The sequence below is a fragment of the Schizosaccharomyces octosporus genome, assembly GCF_000150505.1.
Source record: "Schizosaccharomyces octosporus yFS286 unplaced genomic scaffold supercont6.1, whole genome shotgun sequence".
NCBI classification, from domain to species: domain Eukaryota; kingdom Fungi; phylum Ascomycota; class Schizosaccharomycetes; order Schizosaccharomycetales; family Schizosaccharomycetaceae; genus Schizosaccharomyces; species Schizosaccharomyces octosporus.
In genome coordinates, this window is record NW_013185619.1 from 2792455 (window position 1) to 2818644 (window position 26190).

At 38.2% G+C, this 26190-nt stretch overlaps 5 protein-coding genes across 5 annotated transcripts; 3 read left to right on the top strand and 2 right to left on the bottom strand.

Annotated features, from left to right (window-relative positions):
* The first annotated feature begins 642 nt into the window (after positions 1-642).
* Positions 643-1667, top strand: SOCG_02070 (short chain dehydrogenase). The gene has a single exon (XM_013160564.1). The coding sequence runs from the start codon at positions 706-708 to the stop codon at positions 1480-1482; it is 777 nt and encodes a 258-aa protein (XP_013016018.1). The 5' UTR covers positions 643-705; the 3' UTR covers positions 1483-1667.
* Positions 693-4572, bottom strand: SOCG_02071 (calcium permease). Its single transcript, XM_013160565.1, has one exon. The coding sequence runs from the start codon at positions 4309-4311 to the stop codon at positions 1666-1668; it is 2646 nt and encodes an 881-aa protein (XP_013016019.1). The 5' UTR covers positions 4312-4572; the 3' UTR covers positions 693-1665.
* SOCG_02072 (40S ribosomal protein S8) lies at positions 4217-6221 on the top strand. The gene has a single exon (XM_013160566.1). It carries the CDS (start codon positions 5450-5452, stop codon positions 6050-6052), a length of 603 nt encoding a protein of 200 aa, XP_013016020.1. The 5' UTR covers positions 4217-5449; the 3' UTR covers positions 6053-6221.
* Positions 6222-6620: 399 nt separating this feature from the next.
* SOCG_02073 (RNA polymerase II complex subunit Rpb2) lies at positions 6621-10578 on the top strand. Its single transcript, XM_013160567.1, has 2 exons — positions 6621-6757; positions 6796-10578. The coding sequence occupies exons 1-2, from the start codon at positions 6742-6744 to the stop codon at positions 10413-10415; spliced, it is 3636 nt and encodes a 1211-aa protein (XP_013016021.1). The 5' UTR covers positions 6621-6741; the 3' UTR covers positions 10416-10578.
* On the bottom strand, positions 10568-25489 carry SOCG_02074 (ferrichrome synthetase Sib1; the record flags this gene model as incomplete). Its single annotated transcript, XM_013160568.1, has 2 exons — positions 10568-19056; positions 19258-25489. 2 exons carry the CDS (start codon positions 25487-25489, stop codon positions 10568-10570), a joined length of 14721 nt encoding a protein of 4906 aa, XP_013016022.1.
* Between the last annotated feature and the right edge of the window lie 701 nt (positions 25490-26190).

Genomic DNA, 26190 nt, shown 5'->3' on the forward strand with positions numbered 1-26190 from the left:
AATAAATAAACAGGTAAATGAAACATTCATTTACCTTAAGTTGGGTGTTTTAGGCAAAAAGGTGGCTTTAAGAATCTCCCAAGAAAAGGTACAATGTAGTTAAATGAGTGGTCAAGAAAAACCACAAACATGTACCATTATTTTATTAGCGACAGATTCCAAGTTTTCAAAGATGTCAACGGTAAACATAAAAAGTACCAGGTACGTCAAGACAAAAGTTCAAAATATTTTCTCAATTATTGCTTCGTAGTGTGAATCTGTGTACTGTTTTTTTCCATTGGAAATAATTGAAATTGCTCAACCGAAAGCTTTGAAAGAAAAGAAAAATGTTTAAATGAAAGGAATTCTAATGCAGACATAAAACTTAGGCGTGCACGATTTTATTTTGGTTCGCCAATTTGGTATGGAGTACCATTTGTTCATTGTAAACGATAGTAATGCTTAGCTTTTGTAATATTCAAGATCCTGTTTCAATCAAAATCGCATTTTTTGAAGAAAAAAGAAAAGAAAAGAATAAACATGATTTTTAATTCTTTCATCTCAACTGTTAAGAAATTTATCAGTTCTCCATTATTTATCTTACTATCTAACGAACCCCAATATGATATCTCAAATGATATCATATAGTGTGCTTAAAAGAAAGGAATATAATGAATCTTTCTTTTCCCAAGTTCTCTCTTCTTGGAAGTTGAAGGTTGATATAACATGAGTCGCTTGGATAATAAAACTATTCTCATAACAGGTGCCTCTTCCGGTATTGGTAAGAGCACAGCTTACGAATTTGCAAAGGTTGCCAAGGTCAAGTTGATTTTAGGTGCTCGTCGTCTTCCTACCGTCGAGGAGATTGCTAAAGATTTACATTCCAAGTATTCTGTCTCTGTTCTTCCTATCAAATTGGACGTGTCGGATTTGGAATCAATTCCTAAAGTCATTGAGAACTTGCCAAAGGACTTTGCCGATATTGATGTCTTGGTGAACAATGCTGGTCTTGCCATTGGTGTTGACAGGGTTAAGGACCTTAAAGTTGATGATGCCGTTCGTATGATGACTACAAACGTTCTTGGTTTGATGGCTATGACTCGTGCTATCTTACCTCTTTACTACAAGAAAGGCAAGGGTGACATTGTCAATGTTGGCAGTATTGCAGGTAGAGAATCCTATCCGGGAGGATCTGTCTATTGCTCTACCAAATCAGCTGTTGCTCAATTTACTTCCGCTCTGCGCAAGGAAACCATCGATACTGGTATCCGTGTAATGGAGGTTGATCCTGGTCAAGTTGAGACTGAGTTCAGTATGGTCCGCTACTCTGGTGACCACGAGAAAGCAGGCAACGTTTACAAGGGTTACGAACCTTTAATCCCAGAAGACATTGCCGAAGTTATTGTTTTTACTGTTTCTCGTCGTCCTAGCGTCGTCATTGCTGACACTTTGGTATTCCCTAACCAACAGGCTGGCTCCTACCATCTATACAAGCAAGCTTAGATATATCCTTTATTAGAAATAATTGTTCATTCTGTCTATCTTTAGAACTAGAAAAAGGACGTTTCTTCTTACAATCATGATAAATGAAATGAAATCCACGCAATATTACTTCTTTGCTATACATGTATATTTTGCTTCCTTTTTCTTTTCTTATAATTCAGTACTCCTGTAAGAGGGATCATTTTAAACATTAAAAAACATAAATCCGAACATCGACACCAAGTAGGCAAGTACCAAAATAGACCCTTTAAAGTATGTACTTTTTCCTTCAGAGTGAACGTAAGTCAGTAAAAATACACAAATCATAATACATATCATGTCCCAACTGGGAAATATCAATGTGAATAGATGTTCGAAAGTCAATGTTGCACCGGAACTATGGTATTCAAAGGCACTGTATGCCATAAGGCAAGGTATCTGCAGCAGACACACTTGTAACGCGTAAGCTGAACCAATTTCCATTGACAAAGCAATATTATCATTAAGTGCAAACGATATAGCGTTCATAAATTCTGTAGTATTGGGAACAAGAGCAAACAATATTAATCCAAGAAGCTTTTCACTAATTGAGTACTTGACCATCACGGTATCAACATTTTGGACTAATATTTCCGCAATAAGCGCATACGCAAACGTTGCTGACAAAAGGATAACGGCACTTTTGAGACGAGACCAATTTGGTGCGTCTTCACCGTGTCCCTCGGGCTGTTTCGCAAGATGGCTCAGTGGTTCGGAACTGTATGGTTTCTGTTGAGCTCTACCAAACTCCTGAATGGAAGAAGTATCAGAAGAAGTATAGTCAGCGGAACACTCTAGAGGCTCTCGCGAGGTTGACTCTGCGTCATTGTCTTCATGATCATTATGATTCTCTTCATTATTATTGTCTTCAGGTTTCGTTAAAATTATGGAAGCTTCGTTGACATTTATATTTTCCCAAATATGGGCAGCGTGTGTTCGTAACGTAAACCATAGACCGATGGCATAGGACAACAGGAGTAAAACAGCACAAATATAAGTAAAAGGGCGAATCCTTTCTTGATAAAAATCGTCATTAAGTAGTACAAATCGTTTTGTACATGTCTTGCATTCAGGGCCACAGCTAGTACATTCTAATGTAAAACTACCGTAGATTTGAAATAGCATGGTCGGCGCGAAAACACCGAGGACAGCAAATAAAAGCATTGTACTAGTGGCACCAGCAGACTTGATATTAAAGAATTGGAATTTCTTCCTTACTGCACCAGCACACATCGACAAACCAGGCATCAACAATAAACCAGCTAAAATACTACCGATAATACTTCCTTCAACAAGCTGAGCATTTCCTTTGCGTAAGGCCACAGAATAAAGAAAAACCTCGATAACAGAACCAAAGAAGGCATTAATAAATGCTCCCATACCCATACTACTTTGAGCTGAGATAGATGCAACTGCCATTCCGATAAAGTAAGCAAGCGGAATAATACTGATTAAGGATGCTGTAAATATAACCATTGGAGATGAAAACCAGTAGCCCTTGGGACCAACAAAACCAACGATGATTGTTGGAAAAATTAAAGCAAGCATATCATAATAAATAATATAGATTCCATCGACTGTATACTTGTAATACTTGGAACTGGCAGCTTGCTTCACGCACAAAAGCACAACCTCCAATGACTCATGCGAGATTGGTAGAGCGATATTGTTCCTGAATGATATAGCTAGAGGGCAAGTATGTAAATGCTTCCACAAGGTCCATAAAGTGCGCGCACATGGAATAAAGAATATACTAAACATACAAATAGCAGAGACCAGTAAAAGAGATGGCGTAATAAGTAAATAAAAGAAAGTATAATAAATGACCATGGAAACGCTAAATGGGCCTTTAGAAGCATCACAGTCTAAAGCTCTATTCATTGGATTTTCGCAGAAAGAAAAGGTCAAGAAATTCAGGCGCAGATTATCTGCTTGTTGGGAGCTACTTCTTCTTCTTCGTCTTCCATGGGTAGGTGAATTGGCGATTCTTGGGCGAACCTTATGACGGACATGCTGACCAAAAGGATACAAAAGGTACCACATTAGACCACGACAGAGTCGCCTGTACAATATAGCGTAAGGGAAATTAAAATAAGAAAGTAAAGAGAAGAAAAGGAAACAGAGGAACATGACAGAAAAGAGAGGAATCCCAAAACAGGTAAACCAAATCCAATTGGATATAGATTTACTAGGGCGCTTTAAAGGTTCATCATGGATGTCGATTTCAGCATCGCGGTTTACCGAGCGAAGCTTTTTGTAAAGGGCAGGTTTCCAAAGACGAATACCAAAAGCCCTTGTTTCGTTAATAGCATTTTGACGGGCTTTCAGGTTGAGTGATTCTTCTGATTTGACGGAAGAGGTAGTTTGACGTCCTTTTGAAAGATTCATTGGTCCCGCTCTTTGATCCGGGGAATGAGGCGACTGAGCCGACGGGTAGAAATCGCCATCCTGTTTTGGACGGTACATACTTAGGCTCGTGTATGGACGGTATTCATAAGCAATGTTTTTATCTACCGAAGAAGACGATGGTCCTACGGGGTCGGTGTTTGATGAAATTTTTCTCTGGACGCGGCTCGCTTGGCGCGGATCTTCCTGTGAGCCATATGGATGAGATGTGTTCGCATTACCAGAATCAGGTTCGTGTACTTCCGGCATAACAAAATCACCTAAATCTTCACTAGAAATGGACCCATTGGGCACATAACGGTGGGATTTGGTACCATTGGAAGTATCAGGGTGCATTGTATTTTGAGTAATCGTTTTTGCAGAATCACCGGATTGGGAATGGTTACAGTCTTGACTGCTTGACATGTAAAATTAATCCTACTTCCGCTTAAAGAAGAAATTTATTTTAGTTAATCACAACTATACAAAGTAGTGAAAAGGTAAATCAACAGGAACAATTGATGGTTTCAATGGACACAATTACCGGTCACTGAAATTTGTTTCTAAAGATCTAAAATAAACTAGAAGAAATATGTCTGGAAGCTAAGAAATTGGAGGTTAGTTGTTCACATATGAATGAAAGGGAAAGGGATAAAGGCGGTATGAATGACTCGGCGATCTGTTGTTGATTGCGGGGTTTCGCTTCGTAAACAAAGTACTCATAAACGAACCAATAGGGAAAATATGATGTCGGTTTGTTTATATAAAAAAAAAAGAGAGAAAAAAGCACTAAACATGGTGTCTTTTTGTTTTTTCTTGGTAAAATAACACATTTTTTGATCTTAGAAAAAGATTGTACAGGTTGGCTTTTTTATAAAAAGAGATCCCCTTCTTAAGGAAAGTCCACAATGAGATGATGTTAGAAATATTTTTTCTTTGTTTTTTTTTGGTGACTTTCCAAAAGTGACCCTAGATTTCCAGCTTCTGATCCGTTCAAATATGAATATCTCTTTTAACTGCGAATAGAAGACGACCACCAAATACAAAAGAGCATCTACAACATTCGAAAGCATTTGTTCTTTTCTTACCTTACATACTACACGTAATAGTAGGTGGTATACAAATTACCTGGAACAAATTTCGTTTTACGTTTCTAAATCTGAATGAAGAAAATCTCTCAAGATAATTAAAAGAAATCGTATTTATTTCAATATTTGATTGAAAATATAATGTTTCCTCTGCATATAAACGATAATTCAGCTCTTCATGAATATTCAATCTCCTCGTTACGCTACATTAAACCACGAAAAGTTTACAAGGGTTAAAAAAAAATGAAAAAAATTGGAAACTAAAAAATAAAGAAAAAAAAATTATAAAAAAATGAAATAGTTGAAGAATCTTTAGGTAGTAGGTTTTACCGCATTTAGTGTTTTTTTGTATGGTGCGGTAAATCACAATCCTCTGTTTGCTACCCCAAAAGAGCAGTCACACCACAACACAAACGATGACTAGCAAAACCTTCCTCCGTTGAAACCACAGCAAATCTTAATCCAAATAGAACAGGATGGGTATTACCAGAGATTCCCGCCACAAGCGCTCCGCTTCGGGTGCCAAGCGTGCTCAATACCGCAAGAAGAGAAAATTCGAGTTGGGTCGTCAAGCTGCCAACACTCGTATTGGTGCTAAGCGTATTCACGAAGTCCGCGTTCGTGGTGGTAACCAGAAGTTCCGTGCTCTTCGTTTAGAATCTGGTAACTTCTCCTGGGGCTCTGAGGGTGTCGCTAAGAAGACCCGTATTATCCAAGTCGCCTACCACCCTTCCAACAACGAGTTGGTTCGTACCAACACTTTGACCAAGTCTGCCATCGTCCAAGTTGATGCTGCTCCTTTCCGTGTTTGGTATGAAACTCATTACGGCATCTTGATGGGCGGCAAGGGTAAGAAGGCTACTCCTACTGCCACCCCCAAGTCCAAGCACGTCCAACGCAAGCTTGGTGCTCGTGTCGGTAGCTCCAAGGTTGATCCTGCTATGGAGTCTCAATTCGCTGCTGGCCGTTTGTACGCTTGTGTTTCTTCTCGCCCTGGCCAATCTGGTCGCTGTGATGGCTATATTCTTGAGGGTGATGAGTTGCACTTTTACCTTCGTCGTATGGCCCCCAAGAAGTAAGGAGTATAGAAGCGTATCTCTATTTTGTTTGTAGCTTCAGAAGGGAGGAATATATGGATTCCGTATTTGTTTTTTTATTTCGTAAATAAAACTGTAAAATTTTGTCGGGTAATAAAAGTGACTTTTTCAGTATGCTTAAAGCACTGGAATAAAAACTGTTGTGTAAAAGATATTTAAATCGAAAGAATGTTCATTTCTTTTTGGTGCGACGCAGAAAGTCGCAGCGGTTTTGCTTTTCTATGCTCAAAGTCTTTTGTCACAAGACACACATTGATGAAATAAGACAAGCCGTTAGCTTTAAAAGTACCAAGCAGACCTATACTCATCATATAATTATTCAGCTTCCACTGCAAGACCCAAAACATAATACCATAAATAATCGTTTTACTTAGTTGAATTTCATAAGATCCAATGGAGTATGCAAAAGCATTTTGCGCATTGCAACACGCTTATTAAATGGATTCTTTCCTGAATAGAAAAGTTGAGAAGAAACCGTCTATAAAAAAGTGGTTTTCCATAAAACTTTGAAAATTTTTTTTTTTTATTTTATTTTATTTATTTTCAATCGTTTACAAGAGGATTGCCACGGAATAAATTGGTGTTAGTAAACTAGGAGCGATTTACCTTCCCCTAGCATAAGTTTTCCTCACCGCCAACATTCCCTGCTGCGTTTGCCATCACGGTAAAGAATGTCTTATGAGGATTGTAAGTAGTAAAAAAAAGGCATAACTAACAGAAAATAGATCAATACAATGAGACATTGACTCAAGAAGATTGTTGGACGGTGATCTCGTCGTTTTTTGAGGAGACATCTCTGGCCCGTCAGCAGTTGTTCTCTTTTGATGAATTTGTCCAAAATACTATGCAAGAGATTGTCGACGATGACTCTACATTGACTTTAGATCAATATGCTCAGCATACTGGTGCTCAAGGCGATGTTACTCGTCGTTACGAAATTAACTTTGGACAAATCTATCTTTCGAGACCTACTATGACAGAAGCCGATGGCAGTACGACTACTATGTTCCCACAAGAAGCTCGACTTCGTAATCTTACTTATTCTTCTCCTCTTTACGTGGATATGCGTAAAAAGGTCATGGTAGCTGCCGACTCAAACGTCCCTATCGGTGAGGAAGAATGGCTCGTTGAAGAAGAAGATGAAGATCCTTCAAAAGTGTTTATTGGAAAAATTCCTATTATGTTACGCTCCACCTTTTGTATTTTGAACGGTGTTAGCGATGCCGAGCTTTATGATCTTAATGAATGTCCATACGATCAGGGTGGTTATTTCATTATTAATGGTTCAGAAAAGGTTATTATTGCACAAGAACGGTCTGCTGCCAATATTGTTCAGGTATTTCGTAAAGCTGCTCCTAGTCCAATTGCTCTTGTTGCCGAAATTAGGTCTGCTGTCGAACGGGGCAGTCGATTAATTTCTTCTATGCAAATCAAATTAATGGCTCGAAATGCGGAAAATTCCGGTCAAACTATTCGAGCTACTTTACCTTATATCCGTAGTGATATTCCTATCGTCATTGTCTTCCGCGCATTAGGCGTCGTACCAGACCGTGATATTTTAGAACACATATGTTATGATCCAAATGATTTACAAATGCTGGAAATGATGAAACCCTGCATTGAAGAGGCTTTTGTTATTCAAGACAAAGATATTGCTTTAGATTTTATCGGTAAACGTGGAAGTACAACTGGTGTCACTCGAGAGAAACGTCTTCGTTATGCTCATGATATTCTTCAGAAGGAATTATTACCCCATATTACGACCATGGAAGGTTTCGAAACTAGAAAAGCATTCTTTTTGGGTTATATGATTAATCGTATGCTTCTTTGTGCGCTGGAACGCCGTGAGCCCGACGATCGTGATCATTTTGGAAGAAAGCGTCTAGATCTTGCTGGTCCTTTGCTAGCATCTTTGTTTAGAATGCTCTTTAGAAAAATGACGCGTGATGTTTACAAGTATATGCAGAAATGTGTCGAAACTAACCGAGAATTTAATCTTACTTTGGCTGTCAAATCCAATACCATAACTAACGGTTTACGTTATTCATTAGCAACCGGTAACTGGGGTGATCAAAAGAGAAGCATGATGAACAGAGTTGGTGTTTCACAAGTCCTTAATAGATATACGTTCGCCTCTACCTTATCTCATTTGCGACGAACCAACACTCCTATTGGAAGAGATGGGAAACTCGCAAAACCCCGTCAGCTTCACAATACCCATTGGGGTATGGTTTGTCCAGCTGAAACGCCTGAGGGTCAAGCATGTGGTTTGGTAAAGAACTTGGCGCTTATGAGTTACGTCTCAGTCGGCTCACCGGCTGCACCTATTATTGAATTTTTGGAAGAATGGGGTTTAGAAAGTTTGGAAGATTTTAATCCTTCCGCATCTCCGAATGCTACTAAAGTGTTTGTTAATGGTGTTTGGTTGGGTGTCCATCGTGACCCAGCTCATCTGACAGATACTTTAAGAAGCTTGCGTCGACGTCTTGATATATCAGCGGAAGTTAGTATTGTTCGAGATATCAGAGAAAAGGAGCTTCGACTCTTTACTGATGCTGGCCGTATTTGCCGTCCACTATTTATTGTCGATAACGATCCTAACAGCGAAACCAGGGGAGAACTTGCTATCCGTAAAGAACACGTCCAGCAATTAATCGAAGATCGTGACCGTTTCGATATTGATCCAGAACAAAAATTTGGCTGGACTGCTTTAGTTTCCAGTGGATTAATTGAATACTTGGATGCTGAAGAAGAAGAAACAGTAATGATTGCTATGACCCCAGAGGACCTTGAAGCTTCTCGTCAAATGAATGCTGGCTACGAAGTTAAAGAAGAGTTGGACCCAGCACAAAGAGTTAAACCCGCTCCTAACCCACATGTGCATACTTATACCCATTGTGAAATTCATCCGGCTATGATCCTTGGTATCCTGGCGAGTATCATTCCTTTCCCAGACCACAATCAATCGCCTCGTAACACTTATCAGTCAGCAATGGGTAAACAAGCTATGGGTGTTTACTTAACCAATTACCAAGTTAGAATGGATACAATGGCTAACATTTTGTATTATCCTCAAAAGCCATTGGCAACAACTCGATCTATGGAATATCTAAAATTCCGAGAGCTACCTGCTGGTCAGAATGCTATCGTTGCCATTTTGTGTTACAGTGGTTATAATCAAGAAGATTCTATCATTATGAACCAAGCTAGTATTGATCGTGGTTTATTCCGCAGTATCTTTTACCGAACTTATACAGATCAAGAAAAGAAGATTGGTATGACTGTCATGGAAGAGTTTGAACGTCCTGCTAGATCTACCACTCTTCGAATGAAGCATGGTACTTATGACAAACTTGAAGATGATGGTCTCATCGCTCCCGGTACTCGTGTATCAGGAGATGATATAATTATCGGAAAAACAGCTCCAATACCTGTGGATAATGAAGAAATGGGACAACGAACTCAATTGCATGCTAAGCGTGATGTTTCTACTCCACTCCGAAGTACTGAAAGCGGTATTGTGGATCAAGTATTGGTTACTACAAATCAAGAAGGTCTCAAATTCGTTAAGGTTAGAATGCGTAGTACAAGAGTCCCTCAGATTGGTGATAAATTCGCTTCTCGACACGGTCAAAAAGGTACAATTGGTATGACCTATCGTCACGAAGACATGCCTTTCTCTGCCCAAGGTGTTGTGCCTGATGTTATTATCAATCCTCATGCAATTCCATCACGAATGACAGTCGCACACTTAATTGAATGTCAACTAAGCAAAGTTTCTGCGTTGTCAGGTTTCGAAGGTGATGCTACACCATTTACAGATGTTACAGTAGAAGCAGTTTCAAAACTTTTACGTTCTCATGGCTTTCAGTCTCGTGGTTTTGAAGTAATGTATCACGGCCATACCGGAAGAAAGCTAGTTTCACAAGTGTTCCTTGGCCCTACATATTATCAACGATTGAAGCACTTGGTAGATGATAAAATTCATGCTCGTGCTAGAGGTCCAGTTCAGATTCTAACCCGACAACCAGTCGAAGGACGTTCTCGAGACGGTGGTTTACGTTTCGGTGAAATGGAACGAGATTGTCAAATTTCTCACGGATGCAGTAGTGTTATGCGAGAGCGTTTGTTTGACTGCTCAGATGCTTATAGGGTCGTGGTTTGCGATCTATGTGGCTTGGTGGCTATTGCAAGCTATAAAAAGAATTCTTATGAGTGTCGATCTTGTCAAAACCGCACGAGATTTAGTCAAATTTATCTTCCTTATGCCGCTAAGCTTCTTTTCCAAGAACTGATGTCTATGAATATCGCTCCGCGCCTATTCACTAAAAATCACAAAATCTAGAGCACTTATTATAAGATATCATATCTGTACATTTAAAATGCAAGTTACTAATTAAATAAATATTTCTGCCCCTCTAAGCGGCTGGCTCCTTATTTACTCAAAGTGTTTTAACCGTAGATTAATATTATTGCTGGGTTTTCGTTATCAATAATCTAAAAACCTTTTAAGACTGTAAGAAAATCTCTAACAAATTTATCTGAATTGCTTTCTGACAATATGGAGGAATGGGTAAATATTCCCAAGTCCAACATCCCGTTGCGAACAGCCAATTCGAAATCCAGTTTGGGCATAGGATTTTTCAAGACATCGCACCCATCTATAGTGCTACTGACGATCTTGCGCGATTTGTCGAAGTGTGGCTTCGTCTTCAATTCGTAGGGAGTAAAGATATTTGGTTCCGTAACTTCACTGCCTGAAAAAAAGTTGATAGTTATGTCAATTAGTCCAGGCATAGGGTGATCCTTAACGCTCAATTGCTGTAAAGCACCTGACGTCTGAATAATGAAGTTTTGAATATTTTTTGCCAGCGTTGAAACAGATTCGTTCAAATTAACGTTTAAAGGTATGACATTAAAAAGTGGGTATAACACAGAATCTGCATTCGGAATATTCAGGGATCTTCCAGATACATATACACCGAATGTAAAGTTATTTTGTTTAGTCCATTTATTCAAGACGCATGCAAAAGCCGTAAACGCCATACTTTGTAAACTTATATTCATCGATCGGGCTTTCTTTAATAAAGAACTGGCGTCAAAGACGCTAGGAAGATACAGGTATATATCTTTATTACACGAATCTCCTAGTGTTTCTGGTAAAACGCAGGGCTGACAGCCCGCCAAATGATTACTCCAAAAGCTCTTTGAAGAGGTAATGGATTTCGAGTTGTAAATTTTGGACACGATTGATTTAGATGAACTTTCATCAATTGGTACCAAATGTGGATTATCATATAATATTGACAAACGCTGGAGTAAGATATTTATACTCCAGCCATCGTATAATGCATGGTGAATGCTTATACTTAACAATAACTTTCCTTCAATTATAATAGATCTGATGCGTAATGGCGTCTCATTAAGCGTAGTATTCAAATACATCTCCTCTTCAACAAGTGCTAAAGAAGCCGCTTCAACGTCTTTTTCACTTTCTGTTTGATGTTGCCAAGGTATATCGCCTTCGTGATTCAAGACTTGCAATATCTGGAAGTTTTCATTAGTTGATTTCACAAATGTCGTTCGAAGGATATCCGAGCTTTTCACAAGTTTCTGCCATGCAGCCTTAAGCCGTTCAATGTCTATCATTCTATCAGTCAAATAAAGGAAGGTTGTAAAATACTTGAGTTTGTTTGTATTATACCATGCACTCAAAGCATACAATTGACCAGGGGAACAAGGCAAGATATCAGCTATGCTAATTTGTTTTGTAGACGAGCTTCCAGGAATGGTATCTAGTAAGTTACCAAATTCCATTACATTATTATCTTCAGTTGAATCCTCCAACTCAAACAAAATGTAATGAGCAAGGAATTGAATTGAAGGGTTTTGAAGTATATTTGGAACAGTTACCGGGATACCACTGTTCCTCAGTAACGAACTGAATTTAATTGCATGAACTGAATCCAATCCTAGTTCCATAAATGTAACTGAACGATCTATTAAATGAGAAGGAATATTTAATGACGAAGATAAATTGTGTATAAGTACAGATTCAAGTCGTGCATCGTGAACTTCCACAACGTCCTGTAATTGTTCGGTATCTTCCTCAGAAAAGGAATTAAATAAATTAAGAAGCTCAGCATGCACCTTTTCTTCTGGTAGCCTTGAGATGCCCGTTACAGGTACTAAGAAGTTTGGCATCAAGAAAGGTGGTAACTTCATCCGACATTCCTTAGCTATTTTCTTTAAAGATTTCTTTGTAGAATCGGTCAAGTGTAGATAAATTTGATCATAGGCTTCACCGAAAGGAACGAACAGTAAGGAAGTATGATCGTCAACCAAAAGAAGTCGAAATTCCGAACTTGAGTCTATTAAAGCTTCTTTATAATCAGAATAGCTTATGCTGTACCCTCGGAAAGAGATTACATCTGTCGGTTCAGTGGTCTTTACATCTAGTTTTCCGTTAACGATATGACTCAAAATCAAATCAACCTGATTAATCATATCTTTAGCATCTTGATGCGGAACGAAAGAACTGTCCACTGAGGCAAACCATTCCAGCTGAGACTCAGTGTTTGAAAATTCCATTGCAATAGGATAATTGATACCTGTTGATTCATCGACAAGTTTTAATGCATTATCACCATCGCTCTCTTTCGGTAAACGTTGATGTACAAGGATACTTTGCACAGGAACATTTTGAAGAAGTGGGCAACTTGAGTTAATTATTGAAAGGGGCGTATGCTGCTGATTCCAAAGTTGAATTAGTTCGCGCGTGAGTTTCCTCAACACCTTTTTTTGATCTTCAATCTTTATTCTAACGGGTATAGTATTCATACAGGGACCAAGAACACTGTCGGCGCCTTCAATTTTAGTTCTTCCTGAAAAAACTGTATGGAATATAATATCTGAAGAATGATACAGACGGCTTATGTAGACTCCCCAAGCGTAGAAAATCAAAGACTGAATACTTACCCCATATACCTTGGAAGCACTTAACAATTTTAAGTAAGATACTGAAGAATAAGCCCCCCAAGTATGTCTTCCTTTATTTCCAACTCTTCGCAAAGGTCTTATAACGTTCAAGTTCTTCAAATAAGTAGACCAAAACTCTAAGTCATAACTAATATTATTGACTTGAGCAACAAATTTACCAAATGGTCTGCGTGTTGGGACATTCTCGTGTCTGTAACGACACAACAGCTCATCGTACATTAGGGATAAACTCCATCCATCGTATAAAGCGTGGTGCATTTCAACACACATATAGTGACTGTCCTTGACAGTAAAAAAGGTAACTCTATAAGGACATGTCTCAAATGGATTAGGAAAATCACGTTTCAATTTGAGATACTCCTTGGCATCCTTTAGTTCATCAAAATAGAAAATTTCCTTGATTATATGAGATTCATAATCAAAAGTAGGAGCTTTCTCAACTACCTGTATCACTGCTGGGGTATTACCTATGTCAGTAAGTTTGAAATTTGTTCTCAAGATTGGATTGTCATAGATCATCGCAACCCATGCTTCTTTAAGGCGTTCGATATTAAGGGAATCGATTTGGAATATTGCGCTATTCTGATAAAGAGAAGAGTCATTCAAAGTCTCCATTAATAATCCCCTTTGCAAATGAGTAGTCATGTAACAATCCTCATAATCATCCGTGTTATACAATGTCTTCGTCCTATCCACTAAGCCGTTCTTTTTCACATCAATCTCCGATGACTGTTTAATACTTGTTGTGTTATCATTTACTAGCTTTAGCATTTGAAACAAGGTCGGATCAGTCATAAACAGGCCCAAGTCAAACTTAGATGATCCAGCCGCTGAAAGTTTTGAGGAAAGCCAGATTAAGTCAATGCTGTCAATACCAAGTTCATATATGTATGTATTTTTTTTAAAATCTTCGACGGAAACCTTGACCTTCTCAGACAATATATCAATTAAAAGTCGTAAAATTGGGTTCCAATGTTCAGGGATTTCGTACTCAACAAGAGTACTTTGTTTTAAAGCATTAGCTTCTTGAGGTTTAAAAGTCGTGTTGGGCTCGTTTATGACCGTCAAAAAATATTCTTCGAACATGGCTAGAAGGGAAGAAGTTTCAAGACCTTCCACATATTTATAAGAAGTTGCTAAATTAATTATTAACGTATCATCCTTTGATTTTTCAACTTCGAAGGCTAATGGAAATTCAGTGCCGGTACTTTTTATTTCCATGTCCCAATTGATCTTCTGGTCAGGAGTATCCTTTTCATGATGTGTGTAAACGAATAGAACATTGAAGAGATCCTTCAATTGAAGACATTTCTTTACCTCTCTTAGGGATGTATGGTGAAAGGGAAGCATAGAAGACAAAACGGACTGTGTTGAGCTGACAAGTTCTTCGAAAGACGATTCACTATCTATGAAGAACGGGAAGGGTACGGTATTAAACATTGGGCCTATTACATCCAAATGATTTATTTGATTCGAGCGGCCAGAAACGACAGTACCGACCGTAGTAACAAGAAAATGACTATTAAGAAAACATAGCCATGCTGTTAAAAAAAGACTTGACACCGGCGTTTTGAAATATGATCTGCAGATACTTTGGAGTCGTAGGTTTGACATAGATAACTTATGCGAAAAAACCATTGGTTCGGGTAACCCATCACTGAATTGAGGGAGTTTACTAACCCCGTTCCTGAAAAGCTTTGACCAGAAAGAAGCATGATCCAACTTAGAGCTTTGATTCAGGACTTCGAGAACAGCCGATGAATACAAAGGACGCTCAGGTAACTCTCGGGTTTGACTAAACCTAGCAAGATCGTTCAAAATAATGTCTAAAGACCATCCGTCATAAACTCCATGAAACAATTCTAAAGAAATGTGATGTATCCCATTTCTGTGGTCAGCGAATATTTTCACGGGAGAAACACAGTTCTTAATTTTTAAATTATTGACCGTATTGAGAACTTCTGGCTTCCATATTACTTGAAAGTAACCATATTCGGATTTGATGAAAGAAGACCTAAGGACCTCAACCTTCTTTATAAAGTGTTTTAGATCATTTTCAAACAATTTAGCCTGTTCTTCGTTGTGAAACTTGAACGTAAAAGTATTAAAGTACAAACTTCTTCTTCCCCTTTCAAGTTCAAATAGTAAACCTTCAACAAGCGGTAAACAAGGTATAACTCTTTCAGCAAGATCGATCTGTTCAAAGCTTTGGTAAAGCTTGGTTTCAATAGGAACGTCCGTGGTCTCTTTGTCAGAGAAGTTACTATTAAGTGACTTACTAATTTTCGATATGCTAACAGAATTTAACAGTTGCACGGGAGAAGCCGAACGATACCCATTTTCTCTCAACATAGCTGCGAGTGAAACAGCGGATATGGAGTCTATGCCAAGTTCAAAAATTGAAGTTGAGGCCTTGAAGTCTGATATACTTAAGTTCAAAAACTTCGCAATTATTTGCAAAATCTTAGGATCGCAAACTTCTTCCTCCACTTTCTCAGTCTTCTTGTTTTGATAGAGTTGAGATAACTGATTCTGAGTAAGTTTTTGAAATTCAGCCACTATCTTCTTTTTGTCGAATTTATTAGTAGGAGTAAGAGGAACCCAATTGATTGGAATAAGGAACGTAGGAACCATGTATGTTGCAAGATGAGAATTGCAATATTCGTCAGCAATCTGTATCGTTTCCATAGAACTCTTATCCAGATTAAATAAGGAATCATTATTCTTGCCTCCCACATAGATAAATGAAATTAATTGAGTCTTGTGGAGAGCATGATGATCCAAAGCGAAAGTAAAAGCATCCAGGACATTTTCGGAAGAAGCCTTCAGTACAGAGTTAATCTCTCCTATTTCTATTCTTTGACCTCGCAATTTTATTTGGTCATCAACCCGTCCACCGAATTCCAAAGAGTCATCACTCAATAAACGACCCAAGTCGCCGGTATAATATACCCTGTCGTTAAACTGGTCATAAAAACAGAATTTTTCTTCAGTTTGCTTCGGTAGATTTAAATAGCCTTTAGCCACTTGATTTCCTCCCATGCAGATTTCACCAATGGCACCCAACAGAACTGGCAAATTAGTTTTGCGAGAAATAATGTAAGTACTACAATTAGGGAAAGGGGGTCCAATATTTGAAGTCCGAGCATTCTTGGGTAATTCACGGTAGGCACTGGCTCCAATTGTCAGCTCGGTAGGTCCCCAAAAATTATACAGTATTCCCGTATCACCCCATATTTCCATTACTTCTTGCCTAATTTGCTCACCACCGGTAATGAAAACTTGGAGATAAGGTGCGTTATCCGGATTTAAAATTGATGCTAACGAAGGTGTTAAGTCAATATGAGAAATTTTAAGAACGCGAACAGCAGTAGGGATATCCTGCAAGATTAGATTCTTGGGAGCCGCAACAAGACAAGTGCCGGTACTCCAGCTAAAGTATTGCTCAAGCACGCTTACATCGAAATGCAGAGACGCGAATGAAAGGAATCGCGAGTCAGAATTCCATTTCCCTAAGAATTGGTATTGGAAGGCCATCATAGTTTGAACCACATTTTTATGCGTTAGACAACATCCTTTAGGTTTGCCAGTACTTCCCGAAGTATATAAAACATAAGCCAAGTTTGATTCGTCTAAATCATCTAGAATTAAGTTTTCGCTATTAGGGTCGTAAATGTCATGGTCACTGGCATTAAGTATTGTAACACATACGTTTGCCGACTGAAGTTTTTCCAGCTGATCGTTGGATGAAATAATAAGACCTGACTGGGAGTCATCAACAATGAATTTTATACGTTCTAGCGGAGCCGTCACGTCAAGAGCTAGAAAACAACAGCCTGCTTTAAGGATTGCCAGTATAGCAATAAAGGCCTCAATGCATTTATCGAAATAGACAGAAATAATAGTTCCGGTTTTACATCCATATGTTTTCAAGGTATGAGCAAGTTGATTAGCTCTGCAATTAAGCTCCCAATAAGTAAATTTCGTTGACACGTAATCATTCAAAGAGATTTGGTCAGCAAACTCTAGTGCTAAGTTAGACGGAAATCTAAGAGCGTAATATTCAACAAACTCGTGTAGAAATTTCACTTCGCATGGGTAATCTTGAACTCTAGCAGGAAGAACGGAGAGAAGCTTAGTAGGTAAAAATCGTTCAAGAGTCTCAACATTTTCATTTATATGGCTCATTATCAGCTTCAACAGTCCATCAAATTGTTCGACGATTAGTTCGGCATGCTTCTTAGGAATGCTTCTGTCAAGTGAGTTCAGAACAATTTCAGAGCTTGAAGACGATACTCGCAATTCAATGGCAACAGTGTTCTCCAAAAAAGACTGGCTATCAATTTCATCTGTGAACATTTTCAAAGGTATAATTGTGTCGTCTTCGACTTGCACAGACAAAAGTGAGTCAAAATATGTTTCATTACCACCCAAATTAAGCCATCTTTTTATATGAGACAATGGTGTGTATTGGTGTTTAAGATATCCCTTATTTTTTTCTTGTATATCTTTTAAAAGGCCACTAACACTACCAGAAACGTTTACTGCAAAGGGTATAGTTGCTAGAGTAGGGAATATAGCATCCGATTCATCTTCAATGAGTGTTTGCCCAGAGAGAATCAAACCGAACGTTATACAATCTTCAGAGCAGTATGAGCTTAAGAGTTTCGCCCAAGCAAGCTGAGCCAATGTCTGAATACTGATATTAAATTTCCCGCAGACTTCTTTAAATTTGGAAATATCAAGTGAAGATGGTTTAGTCGTGATAGATCTGGCATCACTCGAATAGCGATTAGCACAGAGATTGGGAAATAACAGTGGAGTAAACCCTTCTAAATTGTTTATCCAAAATGCCTTGCTTTCATTAGAACGTAATTTGTAAGCAAGAATTTTTTTAGTGATCGCTTCGTGAGAAGGTAGTTTATTTTCTGATTCCAATGCATGTTCCACAATTCTTAATGTATGATTCAAAGATCTCTCGTCGAAAATAGCATGATGCATAACCAAAATGAAGTAATTTTCATTTTTATTAGTCCTAATAAATGACAAGGTATAAGGAATAGTAGTGATATCCGATAATAATGCCTGTTTTAAATTGTCTAGAGCTATTGAAACAGCGTCCTCAACCTCAATCATTTGCTCTCGTAAGTGCCATGGGGGGTTTATATTTTCAAGGGTAACTTGGGCAAACGGACTTTGTGGATTACTGATAGATACAAAGTATGTGCGCAACATCGAAATCTTTTTAATGGCTATTTCCCATCGCTTGCATAAATCTTCAAATGGTGTATGATCCATCCGATATACGAAATAATTCAAATTTGCTTTCCCTCCGCTTGACTGAAATTGACTTAGCAAGGAATTTTGAGAATCAACACACGGAAGCACACAATCAATATTTGAAAGCGTAAGCAAATGATGCTTCGCGGATTCTTTAATATCATCTACAAATTTATCAATCATTTCATCATATTCCGCTGGCTGACTTTCGATATTTTTTTGTAGCTTCCTGGATAAATCAAAAATCGTGGTACTTTCCAAAACATCTAAAGCAGAGATTTTAGTCCTATATTGTTTCCTTAAAATCCTTGAAAGCTGAATTGCGCTTAAGGAATCAAGTCCAAGTGAAGAGATTTCCGTTTCTAATTTTATAGTCTGTGAAGGAATGTTGAAAAAGCTCGAAATTAAAGATGAGACATCATCAACAAAGGAAGATGCATTGATTTTATGAAGTTGATCAGAAATTTTAAATTTATGAATGAACTGACCCTTCTTATATATTTCCATCAAAGAAACCTCTTCGACTTCTTCGTTAACATCTAAAGGCAAATCTTTGACTAACACTATAACATTCGGCGAGTGTTTAGAAAAATAAGATAACTGAATCTTAAAATCTTCAAGTTTTTCAACATCCATATCAACCATTAAAAAGGCAATTTCGGAACCCCCAGACTTATCAAGGACAACTCGATGTACCTGTCTGACCTCTGGAACATTCTGAAGAATTAAATTCTCCCATTTATCCTGGTCGGTTTCTCCCATCAGTTGTTTAAGTTGAAAAGTAGAATCAGATAACAATCGCACGACAGAATTAGTATAAATATTTAAAGATTCACTATCAACCCTAAAAGAGTCGGCTTCAATGGGGATGCTTAGCAATTCCGCATTTAGAGCTAAGAGAAGCTGACCGAATCCACACTTTGGAACTATATCCTTAGCAAGGGGATCAACGATTAGACCTTTGTAGCATCCAATCATTCTGCCAAGTATATCCCGAGTATTATTCGAGAAATTAGTATTTAAGAAGCATGGGAACTTTATGTTCTTCAACAAATGAACCCTGACATGTCTTCCATTCCATTGTTCCACCACTTCAGACGAAAGCCTCCCTCCGTACGATATTAATAGTTTAACAGATCGAGTTATATCTTTGTTAAGTTTCGACACTGTTAAAGAGTTCAGATTAAGATGTGTTATATATTGACTCTTAATAACTTCTGGAAGTTTATTGTCAAGAAGGTTCTGGGAAGCGATCACTAGAGTTGCACCTTTCATCCAAACTGTAAAGCAGTCAAACAATTGCATGATATTCGAATTTGAAGCAAACTGAAGCCATAAAGATGTCTCGTCTACCTTGCTTGTATCGGAAAAATCCAAAAGTGCATATAAAAACAAGCGATGATCGATTGACACAGCGTTCATTTCTCTATCTCCAATTGGGAAATAAAAACACATGTTATGCTTGTTATTTTTTGGCAAACTAGTATCGGTCCTGAAAGAGAGTTGGCTTCTGAATTCAAATACGCTCAAACATACAGTGCCAATAATGTCAAGTTCCTTATCAGATACTAGAAATCCTGCGTTTATTTTCTTCGTGTACTTCAATAAATTACCATGACTTAAGGACGAGTCAACTGAAGAAAAGTTGACTCCTAGTTTTATACATGCAAGCATAACACAATAATGATCAAATGACTTCTCCATATAAGAAATCAAGGTCTTACTTGACGAAACACCTTTAGCTAGTAACCAAGATGCCCAACGATTAGAGAAAAAGTTTAAATCGGCATAAGACATATTTCTCAATTGATCATTGGTTTCAATATACCGAATCGCCTTATTGTTACTATAAGCAGACATAGAGCTACCTAGCAACTCTAAAAGACTAGCAGGACGTGACCCAGCAGTATTATCCGCTTCGTGTATTGAAAGAAGTTCCCTGATCCGTAAATAACTTCCGAGAGCAGTCTCATTAGCTTCGTATAGATTAAAGTTTATGATATTCACAAAAAGATCACAAACACGATGTACGATACGGCGATCTCCAGTAACCATAATAGAAAGAACCTGATCTTCCTCATTCGGGTATAATTCCAACATATACTCAAAGTCCATTTGTAGTTCTTCGTCAATCAGCTTCCAGGGTTCAAAATTTGATTCAAAAGAACCGTTTTGGATAATAAATATTGTGTCAAACATTGGCACGTTAGCTGAAACCTCCAACAGTTTACCTATATCAATGGCCGAGTTCAGCTCCAAATTTTTAGTCAGCTTTTTAAGTGATTCAAGTCTCTGTATAGGTATGAACTGATTATCATCATCGGAAAAAAGTACTCTTAAAGGAACTGAATTGAAAGTAGGCCCTGCTAGGCTATCCACGCCATTGACTGGAATGTTGCGTCCGCTTACAACATTACCAAAGCAAACATCTTTGCTACCAGTAATCAATGAGAGCGTCTTAGCCCAGCATACTTGCAAAAAGGAAGATGTGCTGACCAAATTTTGTGAGCATATGTTTCTTAATTTTAAGTAATCAAGCGGTACTCGCTTCACGTAACTTTCTTTTTTATCAGAGGTCATACCGCGTGGGAATGGAACGGGCTTAAAGTTATCAAAAATACGCTTCCAGGTAAGCATCTTCGTTTCGTCATTAGTTAGATGTAAATACTCAATATAAGGTCGCATTGAAGGTGAGACAGTTAGTTGTTCCGCCCTAGACAATTTGGCCAGTTGATCAAAAATAATTCTGAAGCTCCATGCATCATATAATGTATGATGCATGTATATAAGAAGATAGTTCTTCCGATACCCAGAAAGAAACTGGAGACGCAGAGGGACTTTTCCTGAATCAACGACTGGGACAGGCTCTACATTATAGGAAGTTAAATGGTTGTCCAGGTAAGAAGCTTCTTCATAACCAAAATTAGAATTTTTTAAAATGACTTGACAGTAAGGGTATTTGGAAGAGCGTGTCAAATAAAAGCAAGTTCGAAGGATTGGAAACATTTGAGTTAGCTTTCCAAAAATATCTAGCACAGTTGAAGATGAATGATCACCAATGTCAAAGAGAAATTTATTGTAATAAAAATGCATTCCATTCTTTTCTGTGCTGGTAAGCAGCGCTAGCTGCATAGGGGAACAAGGAAATACATCCTCAATATTTGAACTACTTACTAAAGATTCAGTCAAGTCCTCCGGTCTATAAAACTCCAATGATTTTTTATTTTGAATAGAAGAGACCCTTTTTGTACTAATCATTCGACATAGCGTAGTTACGGAAGGGTAAGATCCAATTTGTGAGAAGTTCAGATCCTGAATTCCTTGTTTCCGTAGATCAGAAAAGACACGTAGCAGCATCAAAGAGTCAAGTCCATATAACTGCAGATTCTCATAGCGGTCAACCAAATGGAACGGCTTATTCAAAAGTTTCGACAGGGTAGACCTTACTAAGTCTTCATTTTCGTATACATCATCAAAATTATCAAGAGCTTCAATATCGTCATTTGTACCATCAGTACCAGTTGAAATACGAGTAAAAGTGAATAAAGCATCAGCGTGTAAAATTGTCTTGTTTATGCTATTTTGGAGATCGTGTACCAATGTCTCCAAGAATTCATTCTCAAATTTTCCAGTAATCTTTATTCTGTAATTTTCATGCCTTTCCACTTCAACTAGAAGTGGATACTCGGTTTTATTAGTAGATGAAATGGATGTGACGATGCTATCGTCAAGGGTAACAGTCGATTGTTGTAGAATTAGCAAACTATTTAGCTGGACAGGGTTCTCATGAAAATCTTGTATATCAGCCAGAGACACTGAGGTATGATCAAGAATTGAAGTTAAACTTGATAATGTGTTCTGGCAAATTTGCTGATGTGTAAGTTGTTCCGAAAGTACAATCCTAACAGGAAGGGTTCGCATGCATGGACCAACAATTTGATCAATATTTTCAATAGAATTATTCATTCTTCCGGATATGACGGTACCTATTAACATATCCAGGCATTCGGTATGTTTGGACATCACTGCCGACCATGCTGTTAACAAAAATGATAAAGGTGTTATGCGCAATGATTTACAATAATCATCTATGTGTGCAGACTTAAGTTTAGTTTCCCCGAAAACAGAAGAAGAGTTCTTGGTTTTCTGCTTTAAGCTCTTCGTTTTGGAACCTTTCAAATAGTCTTTCCAAAAATGCATATTTTCTTCCATAGATCGCTGCTTGGTAAAATGCAATTCCCTTACGTATTCAACAAATTGTGAGTAAATAGGTAATGGTTTCTTTTTTAGTAATAGTTCAAGTTGCTGTCTTATGACATCCAAAGACCAACCGTCATATAGGGCATGGTGCCAAATAATGCTCAAATAACACTCACTTGAATTGTATATTATTCGAGCATCCAACGGACCACGACTAAGAAACTCTTCAGTGAAGCTAAAGTTTTCAAAATGGTTTAGAGTCTGCGTGAATGGATGCTCGGAATATGTAAGGATTGGTGAAGCCTCTTGATGAACACGAAGAATAAAGCCTTGTTTATCATCTAAATGAAATGAACTTCTCAATAAAGGGTGACATCTTAGTACTTGAAGCCAAGACTTTTCGACTTCATCGACAGGGGCATTGATTTTCAGTACATCATGATTTACGTAAACTTCACCGTTGTTTATCAAAGATTCGTACAGCATTCCTTTTTGTAGATCGGTACATACGCTTGATTCAATTTGCGCGGCACTTTTATTCTCGGAAGGAATTATAGGGGCCAACTCTTTAGCGATGTTTTCAACGACATGTGATGAGAGCAATTTTGACAAAGATATTTTGTAGCCTAACTTGGAGAAAGAGCGCGATAACTGAACTGCATCTAATGAATCATAACCTAGCTCGAAAATCGAAGTAAAACGGTTGACATTAGGATATTCTTGGAACTTGCGATGATAATGATTTTTAAGGACTTGCGCCACTACTTCTTCGTTTTGATTTGATAAAGCATCGTTTTGTTCCTTGGTTGGTTGCGCAGAGAATAGAGCTTTCAAAGCTTTGCGGTTCGTTTTACCGCTAGGAAGATAAGGAAGAGTTTCAACGGAAACATAATCTGTTGGCCTCATCCAAGCCTGCAAGTTTGTTTCAGCTTGGTTTTTGACGTTCTCTTCACTTCCGACAAAAAAGGCTACCAGACGCTCATCAATTTTTTCGACAGCCAAAGATTGAGCAGCAGGAGCCAATTTGGATTCAATTTCTCCCAGCTCTACTCTTCTTCCCCTTATCTTGACTTGCATGTCACCGCTAATTCTACCATATATATAGAGACGGCCGTTAATGATTCGACCGCAATCACCTGTTCTGTATATGCAATAAGATCGGCCATTGTGATCAAATGCAGTAGTGAAAGCTTTCTTGTTTAATTCTTCCCTATTAAGGTATCCTTTGGAGAGCTGGGGGCCGGCGATACAGACTTCACCAAGGAATCCATCTTCAGTGATAGGGTAACTTGATGAGTCGGATTGGGTGTTACATATACAAAGCATTGCAGCAGCTAAGGGAGCACCAACCAAATATACAGAAGTAAATCTTTGCGAAGGATTGAGCGTAACATGTATAGCAGCTTCCGTTGGACCATAAGCATTGACAAGTCGGTCATCCCAAAAGTCGATTACCCGTTTTGTTAGAAGCTCGCCAATGGAAAGCAACATGCGGACATTTCTAAGTAGATGAATATTTTCTTCGACTGAAATCACGTTGGCAACAGTCGGCGTTAGCTCTAGCGCAGTGATTCCAAAATCGTGAATTAAAAATTCTAAACATCCCACAAGATTTTGTCTCGTTGAGGTAACTAAAGAAAGTCCCATGTTCCAATTACCAAAGATTTCATAAACCGAAACATCAAAAGTTAAGTTGGCAAATTGGAGCCACTTATCGCCCCGAGACACACCAAACTTTGGATAAAGAAAAGAATGAGAAAAGATAGAATTGACGGCTGACCTGTGGGTAATAGGGACACCTTTGGGAGTTCCTGTAGATCCGGATGTATATAGTACATACGCGGTAGAGTCAGGAGAAGACGTAAAGCGAATCGATGGTATGGGATCAATAGTCTTTAAACTGGGAAGACTTTGATCGGAAAACTGAAGCAGGTCCACGGAGTTAGAAAATCTTTCTGCAAGTGCTGGATCGACAATTGCCAAGCTTGCATCTGTATCTTTACATATAAATTGGACTCGATCCGAAACTGTTTCAACGTCTATGGGACAATATGCATTTGAACTATACAAGACAGCTAAAATGGCAATGAAAAGGCTTGGGGAATGAGGAATCATGATTGGGACAACTTTATCTTGAAAAGGGATGGACTTTGAGAGGGTGAATGCGAAAGAATGAAGCTCTTGAAAAGTAAACGACGTAGAATCAGAAGAGGAGTCATTATGCGAATAGACAAAGTTGAGAGCTTCTTGAGTTGGGTTCGACAGGACATTGTGATAGAAGCACCCATGTAAGTAAGGGGACGAATCCACGGTGATTTTGTTAGAGTCCTTCGACTCTAAATGATCCACTGGATCCGGATTTAGAAGAGACAAAGGTAAACTTTTGTTTTTTCCTTTTTGAGTGATCATTTTGAAAATATAGTCTGCGATTTCTGAAGAGAATCGTTGGCAATCCCAACGCAAAGTTAAAGAAGAAGGAGAATATACAAAAGCAACATCAATGTCAAAAGTAGGATTGCGAAATGACATTAAGTCAGAGAAACCATTGAGAAAAGAATTCAAAGGGGAATGGTTCCTGGAAGCAAATTGTTCATTAGAGTACTCATAATCAGAACGAAACACAGCGCAATGGATTTTGTGGGAAGCAACCTTTGAGAGGGGGAATGGTTGAAGGTTTGCAGTCGACGATACATAGCTTTCGTATTGAATCGCTTGTAAACCATTGCAGGGGGCGTAATTTGGAAATACCACAAACGCGGTTTCAGATCCGATTAGCCCAGAAAAGACCCAGTGCCATAAATCAACAAAGCGAGAAAAGGAAAAGGAAGCATCCAAAGGATAGCTCTTAACCTGAAAAGAAGGTGAAGTCTCAGGGCATCGAGATGGCCCTAAGTGGGAAATCTCACTAAGTTCAATCTGGTCATATAGCGAGCGCACCATGAAAACTAGCTCAAACTAAAAGATGAAAGATCCAAAACCAAACGAATGAAACGAAAATATGATAATTCCAAAAAAAAAAGAAAAAAAAGAACCAAAGTCTTGTAAAGCGTTGGTAATACACAGTGTGTTTTGAGAAAAGATGTGACACGGGTAACTATATAAGATCTGATTATTTTGTTACTTGGGATATAAACAAACACGCAATTTTATCAAATGGGTCTATAATGCCGGGAATCGAAATTTGGACAGAAATAGATGTCCATACGGCTTGCTTGATCGAGTCGGACGAAATAAACCTCGACAATTACGTATCGTTTTCTCCTGGTCTTGTTTCGAGCGTTTCTCTTGATTTCTCTTGAGATCAAACCCAACAAACGAAAGGTTTAGCAGGAATATTTATAATTTGTATATCAAATTCCCGATGTAAATGGGTGTCTACTCTCAAGCGAACGTTGCTCGTGGTTCTTTTAGTGATACAAGCGTTTGCGAGTGTTAAAATTTTCTTTCATCTGATAAATCATACTATTTATTTTCGGCACTGCATTTTTCTTTTTTTTTCATTTATTTTCAAGAATTTTTTTACGCTGTTGTATTTATTTATATTTATTTTCTCTTCTTGAAAAAACGGATTGAAGGTTTGATGAAAATTCTCACCCATGGTGTACGACCGATCAAAACGTCTCCGATTCCTCATAAAGACG

Excerpts from the sequence above, each read along its gene's own strand:
- SOCG_02070 (XM_013160564.1), top strand. The coding sequence starts at position 706 with ATGAGTCGCTTGGATAATAAAACTATTCTCATAACAGGTGCCTCTTCC.
- SOCG_02071 (XM_013160565.1), bottom strand. The coding sequence starts at position 4,311 with ATGTCAAGCAGTCAAGACTGTAACCATTCCCAATCCGGTGATTCTGCA.
- SOCG_02072 (XM_013160566.1), top strand. The coding sequence starts at position 5,450 with ATGGGTATTACCAGAGATTCCCGCCACAAGCGCTCCGCTTCGGGTGCC.